We start from the raw sequence: 19,792 nt of genomic DNA, 5'->3' as shown, positions 1-19,792 counted from the left end.
TCCTCAGAAATTTCTCCCTCAAATTAAGGCCGGTATTTGATATTAGTAGACTTCTCTTGGCCAGAAGTGCCTTTTTTGCCATAGTGAGTCTGCTTTTGATGTCCTCCTTGCTCCGTCTGTCATTGGTTATTTTACTGCCTAGGTAGCAGAATTCCTTAACTTCATTGACTTCATGACCATCAATCCTGATGTTAAGTTTCTCGCTGTTCTCATTTGTACTACTTCTCATTACCTTCGTCTTTCTCCGATTTACTCTCAAACCATACTGTGTACTCATTAGACTGTTCATTCCATTCAGCAGATCATTTAATTCTTCTTCACTTTCACTCAGGATAGCAATGTCATCAGCGAATCGTATCGTTGATATCCTTTCAACTTGTATTTTAATTCCACTCCTGAACCTTTCTTTTATTTCCATCATTGCTTCCTCGATGTACAGATTGAAGAGTAGGGGCGAAAGGCTACAGCCTTGTCTTACACCCTTCTTAATATGAGCACTTCGTTCTTGATCGTCCACTCTTATTATTCCCACTTGGTTGTTGTACATATTGTATATGACCCATCTCTCCGTATAGCTTACCCCTACGTTTTTCAGAATCTCGAACAGCTTGCACCATTTTATATTGTCGAACGCTTTTTCCAGGTCAACAAATCCTATGAAAGTGTCTCGACTTTTCTTTAGCCTTGCTTCCATTACTAGCCGTAACGTCAGAATTGCCTCTCTTGTCCCTTTACTTTTCCTAAAGCCAAACTGATCGTCACCTAGCGCATTCTCAATTTTCTTTTCCATTCTTCTGTATATTATTCTTGTAAGCAGCTTCGATGCATGAGCTGTTAAGCTGATTGTGCAATAATTCTCGCACTTGTCAGCTCTTGCCGTCTTCGGAATTGTGTGGATGATGCTTTTCCGAAAGTCAGATGGTATGTCACCAGACTCATATATTCTACACACCAATGTGAATAGTCGTTTTGTTGCCACTTCTCCCAATGATTTTAGAAATTCTGATGGAATGCTATCTATCCCTTCTGCCTTATTTGGCCGTAAGTCCTCCAAAGCTCTTTTAAATTCCGATTCTAATACTGGATCCCCTATCTCTTCTAAATCGACTCCTGTTTCTTCTTCTATCACATCAGACAAATCTTCACCCTCATAGAGGCTTTCAATGTATTCTTTCCACCTATCTCCTCTCTCCTCTGCATTTAACAGTGGAATTCCCATTGCACTCTTAATGTTACCACCGTTGCTTTTCATGTCACCAAAGGTTGTTTTGACTTTCCTGTATGCTGAGTCTGTCCTTCCGACAATCACATCTTTTTCGATGTCTTTACATTTTTCCTGAAGCCATTTCATCTTAGCTTCCCTGCACTTCCTATTTATTTCATTCCTCAGCGACTTGTATTTCTGTTTTCCTGATTTTCCCGGAACATGTTTGTACTTCCTCCTTTCATCAATCAACTGAAGTATTTGTTCTGTTACCCATGGTTTCTTTGCAGCTACCTTCTTTGTACCTATGTTTTCATTCCCAACTTCTGTGATGGCCCTTTTTGGAGATGTCCATTCGTCTTCAACTGTACTGCCTACTGCGCTATTCCTTATTGCTGTATCTATAGCGTTAGAGAACTTCAAACGTATCTCGTCATTCCTTAGTACTTCCGTATCCCACTTCTTTGCATATTGATTCTTCCTGACTAATGTCTTGAACTTCAGCCTACTTTTCATCACTACTATATTGTGATCTGAGTCTATATCTGCTCCTGGGTATGCCTTACAATCCAGTATCTGATTTTGGAATCTCTGTCTGACCATGATGTAATCTAATTGAAATCTTCCCGTATCTCCTGGCCTTTTCCAAGTATACCTCCTCCTCTTGTGGTTCTTGAAGGGTATTCGCTATTACTAGCTGAAACTTGTTACAGAACTCAATTAGTCTTTCTCCTCTTTCATTCCTTGTCCCAAGTCCATATTCTCCTGTAACCTTTTCTTCTACTCCTTCCCCTACAACTAACTGCATTCCAGTCACCCATGACTATTAGATTTTCGTCCCCCTTTACATACTGCATTACCCTTTCAATATCCCTCCTACCACCATATATATGAGCCCTATAACTGGCAAAACATATACTATCAAAGGGAGAGCCACCTGTGAAAAGTCACATGCCATGTACCAGCTGTTACGTAAATACTGTTCAGATTTCTATGTTTGAATGACTACCAACAAGTTATCATTTAGGATGAATGGGCATAGACAGAGGGTGCCTACTAGCAACACACAGTATCCTATTGCACAGCATGCTCTACAACATGACAGTCATGACCTCGGTGCTTGTTTCACCACACATGCCACCTAGATTTTTCCCCCAGACACCACTTTCTCAGAACTCAGGGTGGGAACTGGCATTACGATATGTCCTTGACTCTTGCCATTTGTGTAGCCTTAATTTATGTTAATTATTTTCTTTAATTTCCTAGGTCTCAACACTTCTTCTCAATAACTATTCCTTTCTATCTTCCCCTTTAGTTTCCCATATCTTTTATTTTCTGACCTCTCTATTTTTCCCCACCCCCACCTCTACCACATATAATGTATTTAGCTTTCTACTCTTATTAACTCCTGCAGGATGTTTTGTTAGTAATCTCTGTCTTTCTTATTATCCTACCTATCACTTTTAAACTCACCCATTTTCAGACCTCATCCAGTGAAGTCCCCAACAGCCAGTCATTCCTTCTCATCCTGTCCTGTAATTTTCTCCTGACCTGAGGGTCTGGGTGACTTTTCTGAACTTTCCCGATTTCCTAATCTTTTCCAGTTCTTTTCCTTCATCCCTCTTCCTTCCCATTCAACGTTCTGCCAGAAGAAGGAGCCACTGGCTCCAAATGCTTGAAAACATCTTAATTCTTCGTATGTGTTTTCTTTTGCCACCACTTGGTGCATAATTTTTTTTATCTATCCAATTATATTTTCAAAAAAGACAATGTTAACATTAAGAAAAGAGTCACTTTTTAATAACCTTTTCTGAATCTTATTTAAGAACAAACTTAAAGTCAGTGTCTTCAGATGTAGTTGTATCAAATAACAAAATTTTTAAATACATTCAATAAATGAAAATAATTTTTTTTTAAATAATAAAACAAATGCTTTCATATTAGATTCTTGTTTAAATGGATATTCTGTTGTTTATAAATACGTGTAACCAATTTATTTACATTATTCAGACTATAAAACACTCATAAAAGTGAAGTCACTGATTTCTCTGTATTGGATCCTATTGCAAAGTTATATGATGTATTGAGCTGTTCACAAAATAGTAATAGTGTGTCACTGATCAGTTCCACTGCAAGGGTGAAGATTTACTAGTGTGGTTGATCTTGTGTCCCAACAGTGATTTGCTTTGACTAAAAGATAGCTGGTTAAAAAATTACAAAATTTCACAGTAGAATTTGATTAGTACACTGTATGCCTCCACAGTGATTTCCCTAATTGCATGTACAGCTGCCATTATTGAAATTTTGCTAATTTATGCAAATTATTTATTAGGGACTTAACTGTATAACCAAGGGCATTATCTGTGTGGAAAATTCTTTACTCACTAACCTTGCACACATGGTCTATGGTACACTAGTATGTACAGGCATTAGTGGAAAAAAAGCAAAAAGGACATAAAAGTACTCTTGATTTTTCAGTTCCTTTACTGGAACAGGACTTGGAACAGGACCAAATTACATAAAAATTAACATGGAACATTTACACAGTAAAAAATGCCTAGCGATAAATGTGGACACAGTGGAAATAAAATCTATAGCACACAGTAGCCACACAAAACTGAAGGTTTCAGCAAACAGAACTGAAGGTATCAGCAAATCTACATCTACATTTATACTTCGCAAGCCAACCAATGGTGTGTGGCGGAGAACACTTTTTGTGCCACTGTCATTACCTCTCTTTTCTGTTCCAGTCGCGTATGGTTCGCAGGAAGAACAACTGTCTGAAAGCCTCCGTGCGCGCTCGAATCTCTCTAATTTTATATTTGTGATCTCCTCGGGAGGTATAAGTAGGGGGAAGCAATATATTCGATACCTCATCCAGAAACGCACCGTCTCGAAACCTGGCGAGCAAGCTACACCGCGATGCAGAGCGCCTCTCTTGCAGAGTCTGCCACTTGAGTTTGCTAAACATCTCCGAAACGCTATCACGGTTACCAAATAACCCTGTGACGAAACGTGCCACTCTTCTTTGGATCTTCTCTATCTCCTCCGTCAACCCGATCTGGTACGGATCCCACACTGATGAGCAATACTCAAGTATAGGTCGAACGAGTGTTTTGTAAGCCACCTCCTTTGTTGATGGACTACATTTTCTAAGGACTCTCGCAATGAATCTCAACCTGGTACCCACCTTACCAACAATTAATTTTATATGATCATTCCACTTCAAATCGTTCCGCACGCATACTCCCAGATATTTCACAGAAGTAACTGCTACCAGTGTTTGTTCCGCTATCATATAATCATACAGTAAAGGATCCTTCTTTCTATGTATTCACAATACATTACATTTGTCTATGTTAAGGGTCAGTTGCCACTCTCTGCACCAAGTGCCTATCCGCTGCAGATCTTCCTGCATTTCGCTACAATTTTCTAATGCCGCAACGTCTCTGTATACTACAGCATCATCCGCGAAAAGCCGCATGGAACTTCCGACACTATCTACTAGGTCATTTATATATATTGGCAAGTAATGAATCATATATATTGGCAAGTAATGAATCATAAATGTCGAAAATTACACACAGCTGTTCCACACCTAACAAATACAGGAAAAGAAAACTTGTGGGCATGTGCACATGGTAGAATACAGCAATCAGGCAACATGTTGTACAGTATCCACTGTGATACAATTGTTACAGAGGATTATGGGGAAGTCCATGATGCAGAAGTAGTCTACTTATCCCGTGAAACGTGGGATCGCATAAGAAACATCAATCTAAAATTGGTCCAATGAACAAAATTCTAATGTTCTGCCAAAAGCGGCAGCAAAGTTTTGCAGATGTCTGCAGTCATTGTTCAGCTGAAGTGTGTGATACAGACTCACCGGCATCAGCTTCTCTGCAACCGTATATGTCTAGGATGCCATCACTGCGTATCATGGAAACTCCGGTCTCCATGTCCACACAGCACACTCAGGGAACTCTTTCCGTGGCATGCTTTTCTCGGGAAAAACTGGGGGCTGCTGCAAGGTAGCACATGGTGGAGAGAGATTCCACTACTTCGGTCCACTATGCTTGTGGCCGATATGGGTTGTGCAGTGTAGTGCATTGCCACACAGTTCTCACCCTATGAGAAGGAATGGTGAAGGGGCAGGGGGGAATGTTGGCAATGGCAATGGTGGTGGTGGTGGTGTGGTGCTGGCAGGGCATGGCAAAGACAGAGGTGGCAATGATACATGGAGTGGTACCTGCAGCGAGCTACAGCACAGAGTCAGTAGGGCAGGCATATGCCATGGCAGTGGGTGTGTTGTCCTGCTTTGAGCCTGGTGCTTGGCTGATGCAATGCCACACTGCCAGCTGGGGCAGGGGGCAATACTGCACCTCTGTTCGCCAGGTGTGCGTGTGGTGCAGGGGCAGGGTTTGATGACAGAGGCGATAATCTGCCAGCACATGAGCAAATGACGCACAGCAGGTGGTGCACAGCACGTGGGTGGTATACTGCGCACTGTACTGTCTTGGTGCAGTGGACTGCAGGCAGCCCATGCTGTTAGGCTGGGCCACACATCGCCTCAGGGTTGCATGTTGGCACTGCGATGGTGGTGAATGGTCCCTCAGTGCTTGGGTCTTGGCTCTTGTGCCTGATGACTCAGGTGCAGTGGTCGGGGAATGGTATGTTAGTGGGGACAAGGTGGCTGAAATCATTGGCGGCTCTGTCAGGTTGATTGGTGGGGTGAATGCCAAGGCAACATCCACCATAGGATCCCATTGATGACCACTCAGATCAGTGGTGTTGGACAAAGTGCCATAACCTTTGCTTGGTTCCACTTCACTCTCGATAGCTGGCAGTGCACAGGAGCTCAGGAGGTCGACTGTGTAAGCCAGCTTCAGGCAAACGATTGAGATCTTGGTGCAGTGCTTGGAGCCACAAGAGAATGTCTTTGTGCCACACATGAGGACAAGATGTGGGCCTGAGTGTAGTGTGGGCACAGATGCAGCTGGTAGGTGTCCATGCAGAGTGCACTATGCATACATGTGGTCAGATCACGTGGGGAGCGGGGCTGGGGGGGGGGGGGGGGTGGAGGGGAAGGCACACCATTGAATCATTGAGGGTGAATCATGGGAGGGTGAGTAGCTGTCTGTACACAAGTTAAGTAGCGGATGTGGCAGATCTACCACATGGGCCACCTGCAAGCCTAAGAGCACTAGAGGCAGAACAGTAGACCAAGCTGCAGAGTGGCATGTGATGAGAGCTTTTAGAGACCTGTGTTATCTTTTCACTGTGTCATTAGTGGCAGAGTGGTAGCTTCTCATGAAGTGCACAGTCGTGCTGCAAGTTGCCATGAGAATCAAGACATGAACTGCTCACCCATGGTCAGTGGTGATATGGTAAGGTACCCAAAGTGTGAGACCCACATATCTATAAAGGTCTTTGCCACTGTGTTTGTGTCTATGTCAGGCAGAGGTACTGCTCCAGGCCACTGTGTGAACCAATCAGTGATAGTAAGGAGATACTGGTGGTCGCTGGATGACACCAGGGGACCTGCAATATCAGTATGTATATGGAAGGAGCAGTGGTCCACCGGGGGAAGGGGATGATGAGAGCATGCACATGTCTGCCTACTGTAGAGCATTGTCGCAGGATGCAGGCACAGGCCCAGTTGGTGGAGTTGCACTGGATACTGGGCCAAACAAAATGTTACTGCACGAGTGTGTCCGATGTGTGAACACAAGTGTGGGCCTGGCCATTCAAGTGCTCGAAGGCCTCCTTGCAGAAATCCAGGGGAAAGTACAGATGGACACGCTTCAGAGGGGAGCCGGAGTGGTTGGTAGTGGTGCAAACGTTGCACCAGGTGGGTTCATAGGCACCTGGTATCGTGCAGATGGGTGGCGAGTATGCATGCACAGAGTGTCGCCACATCAGGATCAGGATTAGAAAAATAAGGGCAGCAAAAGTATGAAGTCAAACCTAGGAATAAGAAAAGCATAAGTTTCAGAGCTCAAAAATAATTTTGAGTGTGGGTAAATTTTAATTAAAAATATCTTGTAAGTTAATTAGCTCCTGGGAAAATTAATTTGGTTGCTGGAAAGAATGAAATCAGGGCCTTCTAATAGTTGTCTCAAAACTACTGATTAGTTCACACGAATTCTCATACAGCATGCTACTGTAACAGTTTTGGTTACTAATTTCTCTTAATAAACAAGATTTTAAGCAAAACTAAATATACCATTATAATCAGTAGACTGTGAGCTATCACAGGGATAATAAAATTATGAGGCATATAGTAAGACCAACATTTTGGCAGTTTTAAGTATATCCTGCATACAATCTATGTGTATAAATAGAGCCACATGAAAGATAAGGGGAAAAATGCAACACCCAATAAAGATACGTAGTCTTTGTGTAATTATCTATTTAATCAAAATTAAGCACTTCAACCAATTTTTTGAGATGGGGTATGTTATTGGCATTGCTTTGCGAGCAAACAATGAAGTGTTGATTGTTTATTGCCTAGCCTCAATTGTTGTTTCCCATGCCACCTGGAAAACATATCATTGAATGTGAGAAAATAATGTTTTCCTGCTCTTGTAGCGCTTATTGTTGTACCCTGGTTTGTTCCCCTTTCAATCACATGTGTTTGTAGAATCTTTCTGTGATTGCCGTAATCAGCTTTCTGGAATAAACAGCCATTAAGCCCTGAACAAGCTGTGAAAACTGCTGCTTTGGTGGAAGATGGCTGCAGCATGCATTATGTCGTAGAAGTATTGATGACTACATCTTCCTCGATTTCCAGAATCATACAAAGGTACAGGTAACTGGAGGCCTTGCAAGGAGACCAGGAATAGGCCCAAGAAGAGCAAAACTGTAGAGAGATGACTGCTTCTTAAAACTTCAAGTTCTCCACAACCACCACATCACTGCTATTGAAGCACGAAATCAACTCCATCAGGTTAGAGGGGTCAATGTTAGTGAGAGAACTGTTCGAAGAAGTCTGGGAGATGCCAATCTTCAGGCCAGAAGACCTGCTATGGGTCCAGAACTCACCAGAGAGCATTGCACAGCCTGACTACATTTTGTAAGGGAACATCTTGGCTGGACAGTACAATAATGTATTGTTCACCAATGAGTCACTATTTGGCCTCTGATCACCTGGTAGAAGACAGAGGGTCTGGAGAAGGCCAGGGGAAAGGTATTCCCCTTGAACATTCTCATCAAGGACGCCTTTTTGAATGGTTCTGTGATGGCGTGGGCAGAAATCAATACACCTGCAAGGACAAATTTGATCTTTGTGGAGCATGGGAGCCTTACCACATATCAGTATCTGAAGAAAATCCTTCTGAAGCATGTTTTGCCTTTTTCTCCATTTATTAGTGATGATTTTACACTAATGTGTGACAATGCATGCCCACATATCGCAAGAATTGTGTAAGAGTTCTTGGACGAAACGGGGATTCATGCTATGTGTTGGCTTGCTCGAAGCTCTGATTTGAATCCTATTGAGCATGTTTGGGACCAGCTGGGGAGAAGAGCCTGACAGCACTACCCAGAGATTCTACAGGACTTACAGAATGCCCCCCTGAAAGAATGGGATATGATTCATCAACAGGAACTTCTGCATCAATCTAGAGCATGTCCGAAAGGTTGAATGCTATCATTGGTGCAAGAGGTTTCAATACATCCTTTTTAAGATGCGAACAGAGGTATCCGAGTTCATCTCTGTGGTCTGTGAAGTAAAGTGTGAAGAGTATAACATCAAAACAGAAGCCTTAAGTGATTTCTGTGACACTATCTTATTTAAAGACTCCTTACAAAACTCAGTCAAAGACAGGTAAAGCAGAAATAACTGAACTGTGTTTTCAAATGTTCCTTCACAAAGGAGGGTCCAGGAGTACCACCCCGATTTAGCTTTTGCACCACTGAAAAGATGAGTGATTGACCTGAGCACCTTAATTAGTCTTACTGACATACAAGTGTCTTAGTGACATACAAGTGTCAATGTCTTTGGAAAACAACTGACATCACAAAAACTGAACAGAGACCTGTGGCTCGATATAATTCCAATCATTTTCTATACAGAATTTGCAGCTGTGTCACTACTTTCTTAACCATAATATACTGCAGATCTCTTGAACATAAAACTGTGCCCAAAAATTCAAAGAAAGCACAGGTCACACCTGACTACAGGAAGGGCAAATGAAGTGAACCACAGAATACTATCCAATATCAGTGGCATCCATTTGCATCTTAAAATATGTTCTTAACCCAAACTCAGTGATGTATCTCAAACAGTGTTCTCTTCAATGACGATGAGCATGGATTCTATAAACACTGGTTGTGTGAAATGCAACTCGTGCTTTACTCAGACGACACCTTGAAAGCCATTGTCAAGGCAGACGTGTAGATTCTGTGTTTCTTGAGTTACAGGAAGCATTAAACTCAGTAACACACTGATGCTAAATAATGAAAGTGTGGTGATATGGGTATTAAATGAAATTTGTGACTGGACTGAGGGTATATCAGTAGAGAACACACAGCATGTTTTCTTGGGTGGAGAGTCATCATTAGATGGAGAGATAACTTCAGGAGTGCTCCACAGAAGTTTACTGCCACCCTTGCTATCAACATTAGGAGAACATATTAATGGTAACATCAGACTTTCTGCACCTCCTGCAATAATTTATAATGAAAAACTGTCTGAAAAAAGCTGCACAAATATTCAGTTCAATTTAGGTTTCAGGATCCTACAAAGTTCCCAAATTATTTTAAATTTACAGAAATATAAACAGTGGATTTCACAAAATGCAGGAAGGTAACAGCTTGTGACTACAATAAAATGAGGCACGACTGAATCAGTCAACTCATACAAATATCGAGGTGTAATACTTTGTACAGCTATGAAATGGAATGAAATTGATAAGCTCCATTGTATGTAAAACAACTAACAGACTTGTCAGTATATTGAGAAAATACAAATCAGTCTATATAAAGGGTATTGCTTACAAAACATTTGTTTGGGCCATCCTAGAATATTGTCACACCTACAAAAAAAGGTCTAACATGGGATATTTAATATATACAGTGAATGGGAGACTAAAATTGAAGAATTTACAAAAAGGTAGGACTTAAGGATACAGAGCATGGATAAACTGAAGGAACCAGAGGTTATTGAGAATTTCAGAGGGAGTAGTAGGTGATGTTGGACTGAAATAGGGGAAAGAAATACTACAGAAAATGAATGGGTAGCTTTGAGGGATGAAACAGGGAAGGTGCAGAGGATCACATAGGTAAAAAGACTACAATCACTTAGTTGTGGAAAGGCTTCAGGACCAGATGAGATACCTGTAAGATTCTATAAAGATTATGCAAAAGAACTTGCTCCCCTTCTAGCAGAAATTTATAGTAGATCACTTGACAACAAAGGTACCTAACGACTGGAAAAAAGCGCAGATCATTCCTGTTTTTAAGAAAGGGCTTAAGATCGAGTCCCACAATTATAGACCTAAATTGTTGACGTCAGTCTGTTGTAGGATTATGGAACAGGTTTAATGCTCAAGAATTATGACGTTTTTGGAAAATGAACATCTCCTCTTTAAAAATCAACATGGATTACACAAATAGAGATCCTGTGGGCCTCAGCTCACTCTGTTCCTCCACGAGATCCCCAGTGCAGTGTACAACAGTGCTCAGATTTCAGTAAGGCATTTGACACCATCCTGCATTGGCGTTTAATGAAAAAATATGAGCTTATGGAGTATCGGAGCAGTCTTGGGGTTGCATTCAAGGCTTCCTTGCAGATAGAACTCAACACGCCGCTCTTAATGGAACTAAATTGACAGATGAAACGGTAATATCTGGATTACCACATGGAAGTGTTATAGAACCATTGCTGCTTACAATATATATATATATATATATATATATATATATATATATATATATGATCTAGTAGAAAGTGTCAGATGGTCTTTGAGGCTATTTGCAGATGATACCATTGTCTATACCAAAGTAGCAGTGCCAGAAGATTATAAGAATTTGTGGAATGACCTACAGAGAATTGATGAATGGTGCAGGCTGTAGCAGTTGACTCTGAATGTAAATAAATGTAACATATTGCACATACTTAGGAAATAAATCCATTACTGTACAGCTACACTATTGATGACAAACAGTTGGAGACAGCATCTGCCATAAAATATCTAGGTGTAACTATCCAGAGTGACCTTAAGTGGAATGACCATGTAAAACAGATAGTGGGAAAAGCAGATACCAGACTCAGATTCATGGGAAGAATCTTAAGGAAATGTAACTCATCTATGAAAGAAGAGGCTTATAAGGCGCTTGTTCACCTGATTCTTGAGTATTGTTCATCTATCTGGGATCCCCATCAGGTAGGACTGATAGAGGAGATAGAGAAGATCCAACAAAGAGCAGTGTGTTTCATCATGGGGTCGTTTATCTGGTGAGAGAGCATTACGGAGATACTAAACAAATTCCAGACATTACAAGAGAGGCATTGTGCATCACTGAGATTTTTACTATTGAAATTTCAGGTCAGCACTTTTCAGGAGGAGTCAGATTACATATACTACCTCCCACATACATCTCACATACTGACCACAAGGAGAAAATTCAAGTAATTCGAGCCAATACAGAGGCCAACTGACAATCATTCTTCCCATGCACTATTCAAAAGTGGAACAGGGTTGGAGGGACCAGATAGTGGTAGCCAAAGTATCCCACGCAACATTAGGCGTCTTGTGAAGTATGATATAGATGTAGATGTAGATGAAACACAAGGCCCATTAGAAATCTTTAGATAACTGAGGAGAAAGGAGGAAACATAAAAAACGTAGCAAATGAATTAGGCAAAAGGAAATACAAATCTCTGTAAAAACGAGATTGACAGTGCTGCCTGTAGGATAATTAAAAAAAAACATTTGGAGAAAAGAGAAGTGCAGTATTATAGATAGGGACAAGGAGCTAGATGAAGATGAGGCAGGAGTATAATGCTGTGAGAAGAATTTGACAGAGCACTGAAAGACTTAAGTTGGAACAAGGTACCTGGAGTGGATGATGTTCCCTAAGAACTATTATCCTTGGGAGAACTAGCTATGACAAAATTATTCCACCTAATGTGCAAGATATATGAGACAGGTGAAATACTTTCAGATCCAGGGAGAAGTTAATAATTCCAGTTCCAAAGAAGGCAGGTGCTGACAGGTGTGAACCTACTGAAACATCAGTTTAATAAGTAGTGGTTGCAAAATACTGACAAGAATAATTTACAGACAGATGGAAAAACTGGTAAAGGCTGAACTTGTGAAGATCGTTTTGAGTTCTGAAAACTGTTAGAACACACAAGGCAACACTGATCCTACAACTTATCTCAGAAGGTAGATTGAAGAAAGGCAAATGTACATTTCTAGCTTTTATAGATTTAGAGGAAGCTTAATTTTTGTAGGTTGCAGGGATAAAATACAGGGACCAAAAAATTATTTAAAACTTGTACAGAAACCAGCCTGCAGTTATAAAAGTCAAAGGACATGAACAAGAAGCCATAGTTGAGAAGGGGATGAGACAGGCCTGTAGCTCGTTCAATCTGTACAATGAGCAAGATGTGAAGGAAATCAAGGAAATGAAAACATTGAAGTTTGCCAATGACACTGTAATTCTGAGAGACAGACAGCTAAGAACTAGGAAGTGCAGTTGAACAGGATTGATAGTGTCATGAAAAGACATTGTAAGATGAACATTTGTAAGAGTAAGACAATGGTAATGTAATGTGGTCTAAGTAAATCAGACAATGCTAAGGGAATAAGGTTGAAAAATGTGACACTAAAAGTAGTAGATGAGTTGTATTATTTGGGCAGCAAAGTAACTGATGGTGACTCAAGTAAGGAAGATATAGAATGCAAACTGACAATAGCAAGAAAAGCATTTCTGTAAACAAGGAGTTTTTTGACATCTAACGTAAATTTAAGTATTAGGAAGTGTTTTCTGAAGGTATTTGTCTGGAGTGTAGCCTTGTATGGAAGTGAAATGGTGGATTATAAGCAATTCACACAAGAAGAACATGTAAGCTTTGGAAATGTGGTGCTATACAAGAATGCTGACCATTAGATAGGTAGATCAAATAAACAAATGAGGAGGTACTGAATCAAATTGTGGAAAAAAGAAATTAATGGCACAAGCTGACTAAAATAAGGGGACGGTTAATAGGACCTGTCCTGAGGCATCAAATTTGGTAATGGAAGGAAGTCTGGCAAGGGGGAATTGTAGAAAGAGACTAAGACTTGAATACAGTAAGCAGTCAGTGGATGTAGGTTGCTGTAGTTATGCAGAAATGAAGAGGCTTACACATGATAGACCAACGTGGAGATCTGCATCCAACCAGTCTCTGGGCTGAAGACCACAACAGCAACACAAAGAAGGCAGCATGGATGGTCACAGTTTTGTCTGACTCATGGATGAGCATCACAGAAATGCTAAAAAACATGAACTGGCAGTCATTTGAGGATAGAGTACCAACCACCCTGTGAAAGCCTACTAACAGAGTGGCAAGAACCAATATTAAGTGAGGAACTTTGTAGTGCTACCATGCAACAAGATTAGAATGATTACAGTTCACACACACACAGGCATTTAAGCAGTCAATCTTCCCGTAGCCCATACAGAATGGAAAGTGAATAAACCACACACAATATGTAGCATAATGGAAAGTACCTTCTGCCATTTACTTCACAGTGGTTTACAGAATGTTGATTTAGATGTATGCCGACAGTGCTGCTTGTAAGTTATCTATGTTATTGCCCATATTTACAAATGGAGATAAGCAATCCATCTCTAATTGCAGACTTACTTAACTCCTTACAGTCTCTTTTTGTATAAGGAAACTGAATCGTCTTCTTTAGCAAAATAAAGGTAGATGCCTCTCATTGAATTTTATTAAGTATTCTGTGCACAGAAAGTTGTAAAATTAAAATGCGACAGAAGGGCTGACAAGTATGTATCATTAGGAGGCAAAATTCCAAGGACCCTTTTTTTTTGGGGGGGGGAGTTAACCATGAGAAGTAAATCCAAGAACTTCTTGAATACTTAAAAATAGAAAAAAATCTTGTTTCTTTTCTGCAAGGCATTCAGAATATGTCTTCCTGAATTAAAGTATTGACCAGCCATTCTGTCCTATCATAATTTTGCAATTTTCTCTATAAAGTAAACAATATCTGATCTAACCAATAAAGTCCTGGGAGAGATGAACAACAAAAACTATACTGTTGGTACAGTTCTGTGATGCTGTCAAGGTCTTTGATAGAGTTTATCAAAAAAATTTTGTTGGAGAACTTAAGTGTTATGCTGTTAATGACATATCTCTTTGAACTGAGTCTTACCTGTATAAAAGCAGAGGGTCAGATAGACAAATTCCACACTAGTAATAAAAGTAACTCAGAATGGAAAAATGTAATATGTGGAGGTTTGATACTGGATCCAACAGTGTTCTTGATCTTCGTAAATGACCTTACAGTGTATCTAAAGGACTGTTCAAAAACTAAAAGGCTTGGGAATGGCACAGTAAGACTAATTAAGGTGCTCAGGTCAATCACTCTAACACAGTGCAAGTAACAGCTGAACAGACTTTGAGTTGGCTTGCTGCCAACAGCTGTAAGTCTCACAAAGACTCATCTGCAACTGCAGACAAGCAAAAATTACCTGCAGATAGAAATGGACATCAACAGATATACAGTACACTCATAGGCGCATAATGGGTAAAATCCCTAGGGTCAAGCTGATTAAAAAGATGAAATGGAGACAATGTGGAGCTAAACTAATAAAGAAATTCAGTTCATACTGGTTTTTTTAATTATAATTATATTTCATTATGTTATGGAATTATCATCTGCAGCAATGCATATAAAATAAACAAAGTTTGTGTTTAGTATAATGTAGCAGCAATTCTACTGTGTGAAATAGATAACCGTACACCTTCAAAGAACTCTTCAAAAATCTTGGAATTCATTCTCACTTCCAAGTACACTGACTACTTAATGGTGCTTGTTTAAAATAATGAAAATCAGTTTTGGGTTATCTCTGACTTAACACCACCACAATAGTTTCCAGGAATATGATTTGCATACAGACATTGTCTCCTTGTCCTTGTTGCTACCTATGTTCTGGTGCCAAAGTCATCAGGTTTGCAACACTCATAAATCCCATTGATTCCGAATATGTTTTTGTGATTACTTGTAGGATTAATAACAGCTATTGCTATATATTATCTCATCTATGATATTAATCTCTGGGACAGCATTAAGTTTCATAATTTCCAAAGGAACATTAATGCTTTGTGAAGAATGTTAGGCAATATCTTATATATAAAAAAAGATGTTATAGGGAAATAGTCAGCTCAGTAAAGAACGAAAATGGCACAAGACTGGTGGAATGCTGCAAAACCATGGCATGATCTCAAAGACAATATGTTTCATAAGAAAACTAAATAAACTAAAAACCTGGAAACACCCAGACTGGAAAAAAGGAGAATGGCAGCTAGATCATGTTCAGATCACTACTTGGTTAAACTTAAAATTAAATTCATCTCATTGCGAAAGAAACAAAAAATCCCACCCAAAAATGAAGAAAATCAATAACCCACATAAACTGATAAATAACAAGGAATATGAAGAAAAAGTAGGAATATAAAACTAACAGATGACTAGAGGAAATAATTCTCCAATTGAAACAAACAGCTGAACAGGTGGCCACAATAAATCCAAGGAAGAAACACCAGAGGAAGAATGATGAATGTTATAAAGCAGTGCAAGACAGACACCAAGCCTGGTGAAGGTATCTGAATCAAAAAACAGAAGAATCACACTTGGAACTTACAGATCAAAGAAAGGTAACCTAAAACATAATAATAAGGGTTAAAAGCCAATACCAAAAAGATATACTTTTTATGACAGAAACAAATAGTCAGAAAACAAATCCACAAGATTACTAAAAAATATTTAGCAGACAACTCCAAACATATGATCCTCCAACACTAATGCTAAAAGATAAAAACAGTAAGATGACTCATAGCAGTTGAGTAAATACAGTCATTTTACTAGAAACCTTTAACAAACTACTAAACTGTAGAGATGCCCAAGAACTTCAGATAAAACAAAGAACCTCCAATAAAAAAACTACCATAAAATGTAAACCCACAAACAATCCATAAAGTCTACAAAGCTTCTGGAGAGCTCAAGAACTACAAAGGATGTGGAGATCAGATATTTGTGAAACTGCGGAAACCTGCAGCAGAGTCATCGAAGATATCATTACACCACTGCATGGAGAAAATCTGGAGCAAAGAAGAACTTCCAGAGCATGAGACTACAGCTATAATGTATCCATTACACAAAAGAGGGGAAAAACAAAAACTATGGAGTGATTTCCCTGTTGGATTGCACATATAAACTCTTGTCAAAAATTTTGTACAGCCACTGTAAAGATCAGTTTCAACAGGAACAAGGAGACTGCCAAGGAGGATTTAGACCCTTGAGAAGCTGCTTGGAACAGATAATCACTTTAAAATTGGTAATGGGTGTCTACGAAAGAAGACAAAACAAATCATGCAAAAATGCACATATTAAGGAATTACGGACTTCACCCCAGATTAATAAAAATAATAAAATTATCCCTCACAAACACTAAAGCCAAAGTAAAATTCGGAGGAGAACTATTTGACCCATTTAGGGATTAAAATAGAGCTAAGACAGGGTGATGGTCTATCAACACTATTCTTCAGCTGTGCTCTGGGATACTCAATGTGAAAATGTTACAAGGAAAATCCTAAGAAAATACAAACTTGAACAAACAAATATCAAATACATTTAAATTGCTTAGGATTTGCAGATTATTTATCGTTGCTACCTAATAACATACAAGGAGCCAGAAATCAAACAACAATGCTAAAAATATAACACAAAAAAATAGGACTCCAGATAGCTTTCAAAAGACTGAGTTGATGGTAATGGGCCTAGAAGTAATAAATCACATCACAGTGAACAACAGAAAAATAAAAATAGTGAAACAATTTCAGTATGTAGGAGGAATTATGACAAACAACTTAAATGAAAAACCTGTAGAACTAATACAATGATAAAGATTCAAAAACTAACATGGCCTACATACAATAAAAATGTCTGTCTATCAAAACAAAATTAAAACACTACAGTATGGTCGTTCAGCCAGGGGTAACACACACAAGTGGAATTCTTTTTAATGTCACTCAGAAAATAGGATTTGACAAAATCCTAAAACTAAAGAGAAGAATAGCTAGAACACATACAAATAAAAAATAAAAAAGAATAACAATAGAGGATTGTCTAAAATGTAACACTGTACTGTGAAAGTATAGTATAATAATAATAAAAAGAAAAAGTCTTCTTTCGGTTTTTGTCCTCTCATATGGATTTATGCCTGACCCAACTTCAAATTCAGCACAAAGGCAGCTGTCATGTAACAAGGGCCAGGTTCACTCTCCCTTTCAGTCATTGGATTGGTGATCAAAGCAGCCTGTGCGCACCACAAAACAAACTGTACCTAATTTTTCTCATCAATTTGGCAGTAGTATGCACTGTGATATTTTATTTATTTGTAATGTCAATTATAACTGATGTTTCCACCATATTCCCATTTTATTACAGCATGTGTGACATTCTAATAATTCTGTTTCAGGGATATACATCCATCCAAACTGTACAGATAATCCATTCTTCGCCAATTGTAGTCTGATTGTGAAGGGTCAATATTGTACACATAAGTACTACGCTCACTTCTGCTGCAAATCTTGCACTTTAGCTGGCCAGTTGCCATCATATGGCCCTCATCTTGAAAGAACAGGTACAAGCAGAATTGATGGCAGAAGAAAATAATATATGCAGCTAGTCCCATCGCCAAACGATCACAGTGACGGAAAATAAACAGTAGACTAATATCTGTGTATTGTGTTCCTCTAGTGTTAAAAGTGGTCCTACATTTGTTTTGATGTCACTGTGTACAGTAACAATTTCATTATTACTGTAATTATTGTGATAAATTCTTGACACATTTGTGAATCTAGAATTTCAGTGCTCATTGATTGATATAAAACTCTGATTTTATATGACCTTTTCCATGTTAGGGACAAAAGAAAGCATGCTATACCTCCATGATCTGCTTCTGTTACAGTATGACTCTCACTATAGATTTGAAGGGTAATGTGTGAAGATTAAGAATATGTACATGATATCAAATAATCATGGAAAACATTGTGGTAGATTTATCTGGAAATAAGGAAATAAAATAATTTGTTAGTAGAGTTTGTATGTTCACATTAACGGTTCCCAAAAAAAAAAAAAAAAAAAAAAAAGTTTCATAGCATTCCGTTGTTTAAATTGAGAAAGGTCCACCAGAGACAGTATCGTAAAACATACTTCAGGGGTGTTTAAACCTAGATGCCCAACAGCCAGACAATATTTCACAGTTCTATAATAGAAGCAGTTCCAAAGGATAACAAACAGATTGAGAAAATATAAAATCAGTGTTTTATAGTTCAAAGGATTTATGACAATCCAGTGAAGTGGTCTTATTGAAGACAAGTGCCTTCAAGATCTTAGAAACATAGAAAATGCTATGTTGCCTTGAAAATATGTAAAAATGCACATATTTATTAAATTCTGCTAAGTTAAGTTAATGTAAAATTATGTTAACGAGCATAAAGGTATATTTTTCTTCACTTCTTTATTTTCAGCATATTTTCAAGGGATACCATAGAAGTTTTTTTGTTCACAAGGAGATGAAAGTATTTCTTTGAAGGATGCGTGATGTTCATATTATTTAAAATGGCCAGAGACAGGCCGCATGTACAATGAATGAGTGCAAACATGTGAGACTGTGAATGTGTATCTGTGTGTGAGGGAGTGAGAGAGGATAAGAATGAAACATATATATATTTTTAAATGTATGCACTGGTCATTGAGAAGGTAGTCAATTACTGTAGAGATACAGCAAGAGATTATGGAAAGTACATTAAGACTATAGTAGATTTGGAGAGCTCACTTAAGTCACTGCCACATTAGAAAGAAGTACGTGAAGCTGGCAAAGCTAATGATATTTTGTAGTGTACTGTATTATATCATCATTCATTTCACTTTCCTGAAACATGTATCATGTTAACAATTTGTTAAAAATGTCATCCAACACAAAAGTACTTGTAGTATAATTTCGTAATGTATTACTGAGATTTTTTAATTTTTTGTAACATTGTGTAAATAAGAAAATTTATTGAAATAAATTTGTGAACTTATTTTTCAACAGTTCCCTTCTCAATTAAAAAAAAAGTACCACATTTCTTAATATATGGCAACTGATAACTACAGGACAACTACTTTAACAAAAAGGGTAAAATGGCCACATTACTTATAATAGAGGGGTCAAAATAAAGGTCAAGTAAAGTAGTAGTAAGTGTCAGTTAAGGCTAGGAAACATGAGTGATGAAGGACAGACCATGAAAGACTGGCAAGAGATCGAGATCAATTGTACACCTGGACTGACTGAGATAAATAGTGG

At 38.8% G+C, this 19,792-nt stretch overlaps 1 protein-coding gene across 3 annotated transcripts in view; it reads left to right on the top strand.

Moving 5' to 3' along the window:
- The window catches only part of LOC124614005 (papilin), a 256,846-nt gene extending 237,309 nt beyond the window's left edge, over positions 1–19,537 (top strand). For all 3 annotated transcript variants that reach the window (XM_047142813.1, XM_047142814.1, XM_047142815.1), the window contains exon 36: positions 17,921–19,537. In XM_047142813.1, the coding sequence (XP_046998769.1) occupies positions 17,921–18,117 (197 nt within the window). In that variant the 3' untranslated portion in view covers positions 18,118–19,537. The remainder of the gene's footprint in view (positions 1–17,920) is intronic.
- The last annotated feature ends 255 nt before the right edge of the window (positions 19,538–19,792 follow it).

The sequence above is a fragment of the Schistocerca americana genome, chromosome 4, assembly GCF_021461395.2.
Source record: "Schistocerca americana isolate TAMUIC-IGC-003095 chromosome 4, iqSchAmer2.1, whole genome shotgun sequence".
Classification (NCBI taxonomy): Eukaryota; Metazoa; Arthropoda; class Insecta; order Orthoptera; family Acrididae; genus Schistocerca; species Schistocerca americana.
The sequence above is the reverse complement of the archived record's forward strand: the minus strand, read 5'-3'. Positions and strand labels throughout refer to the sequence as shown.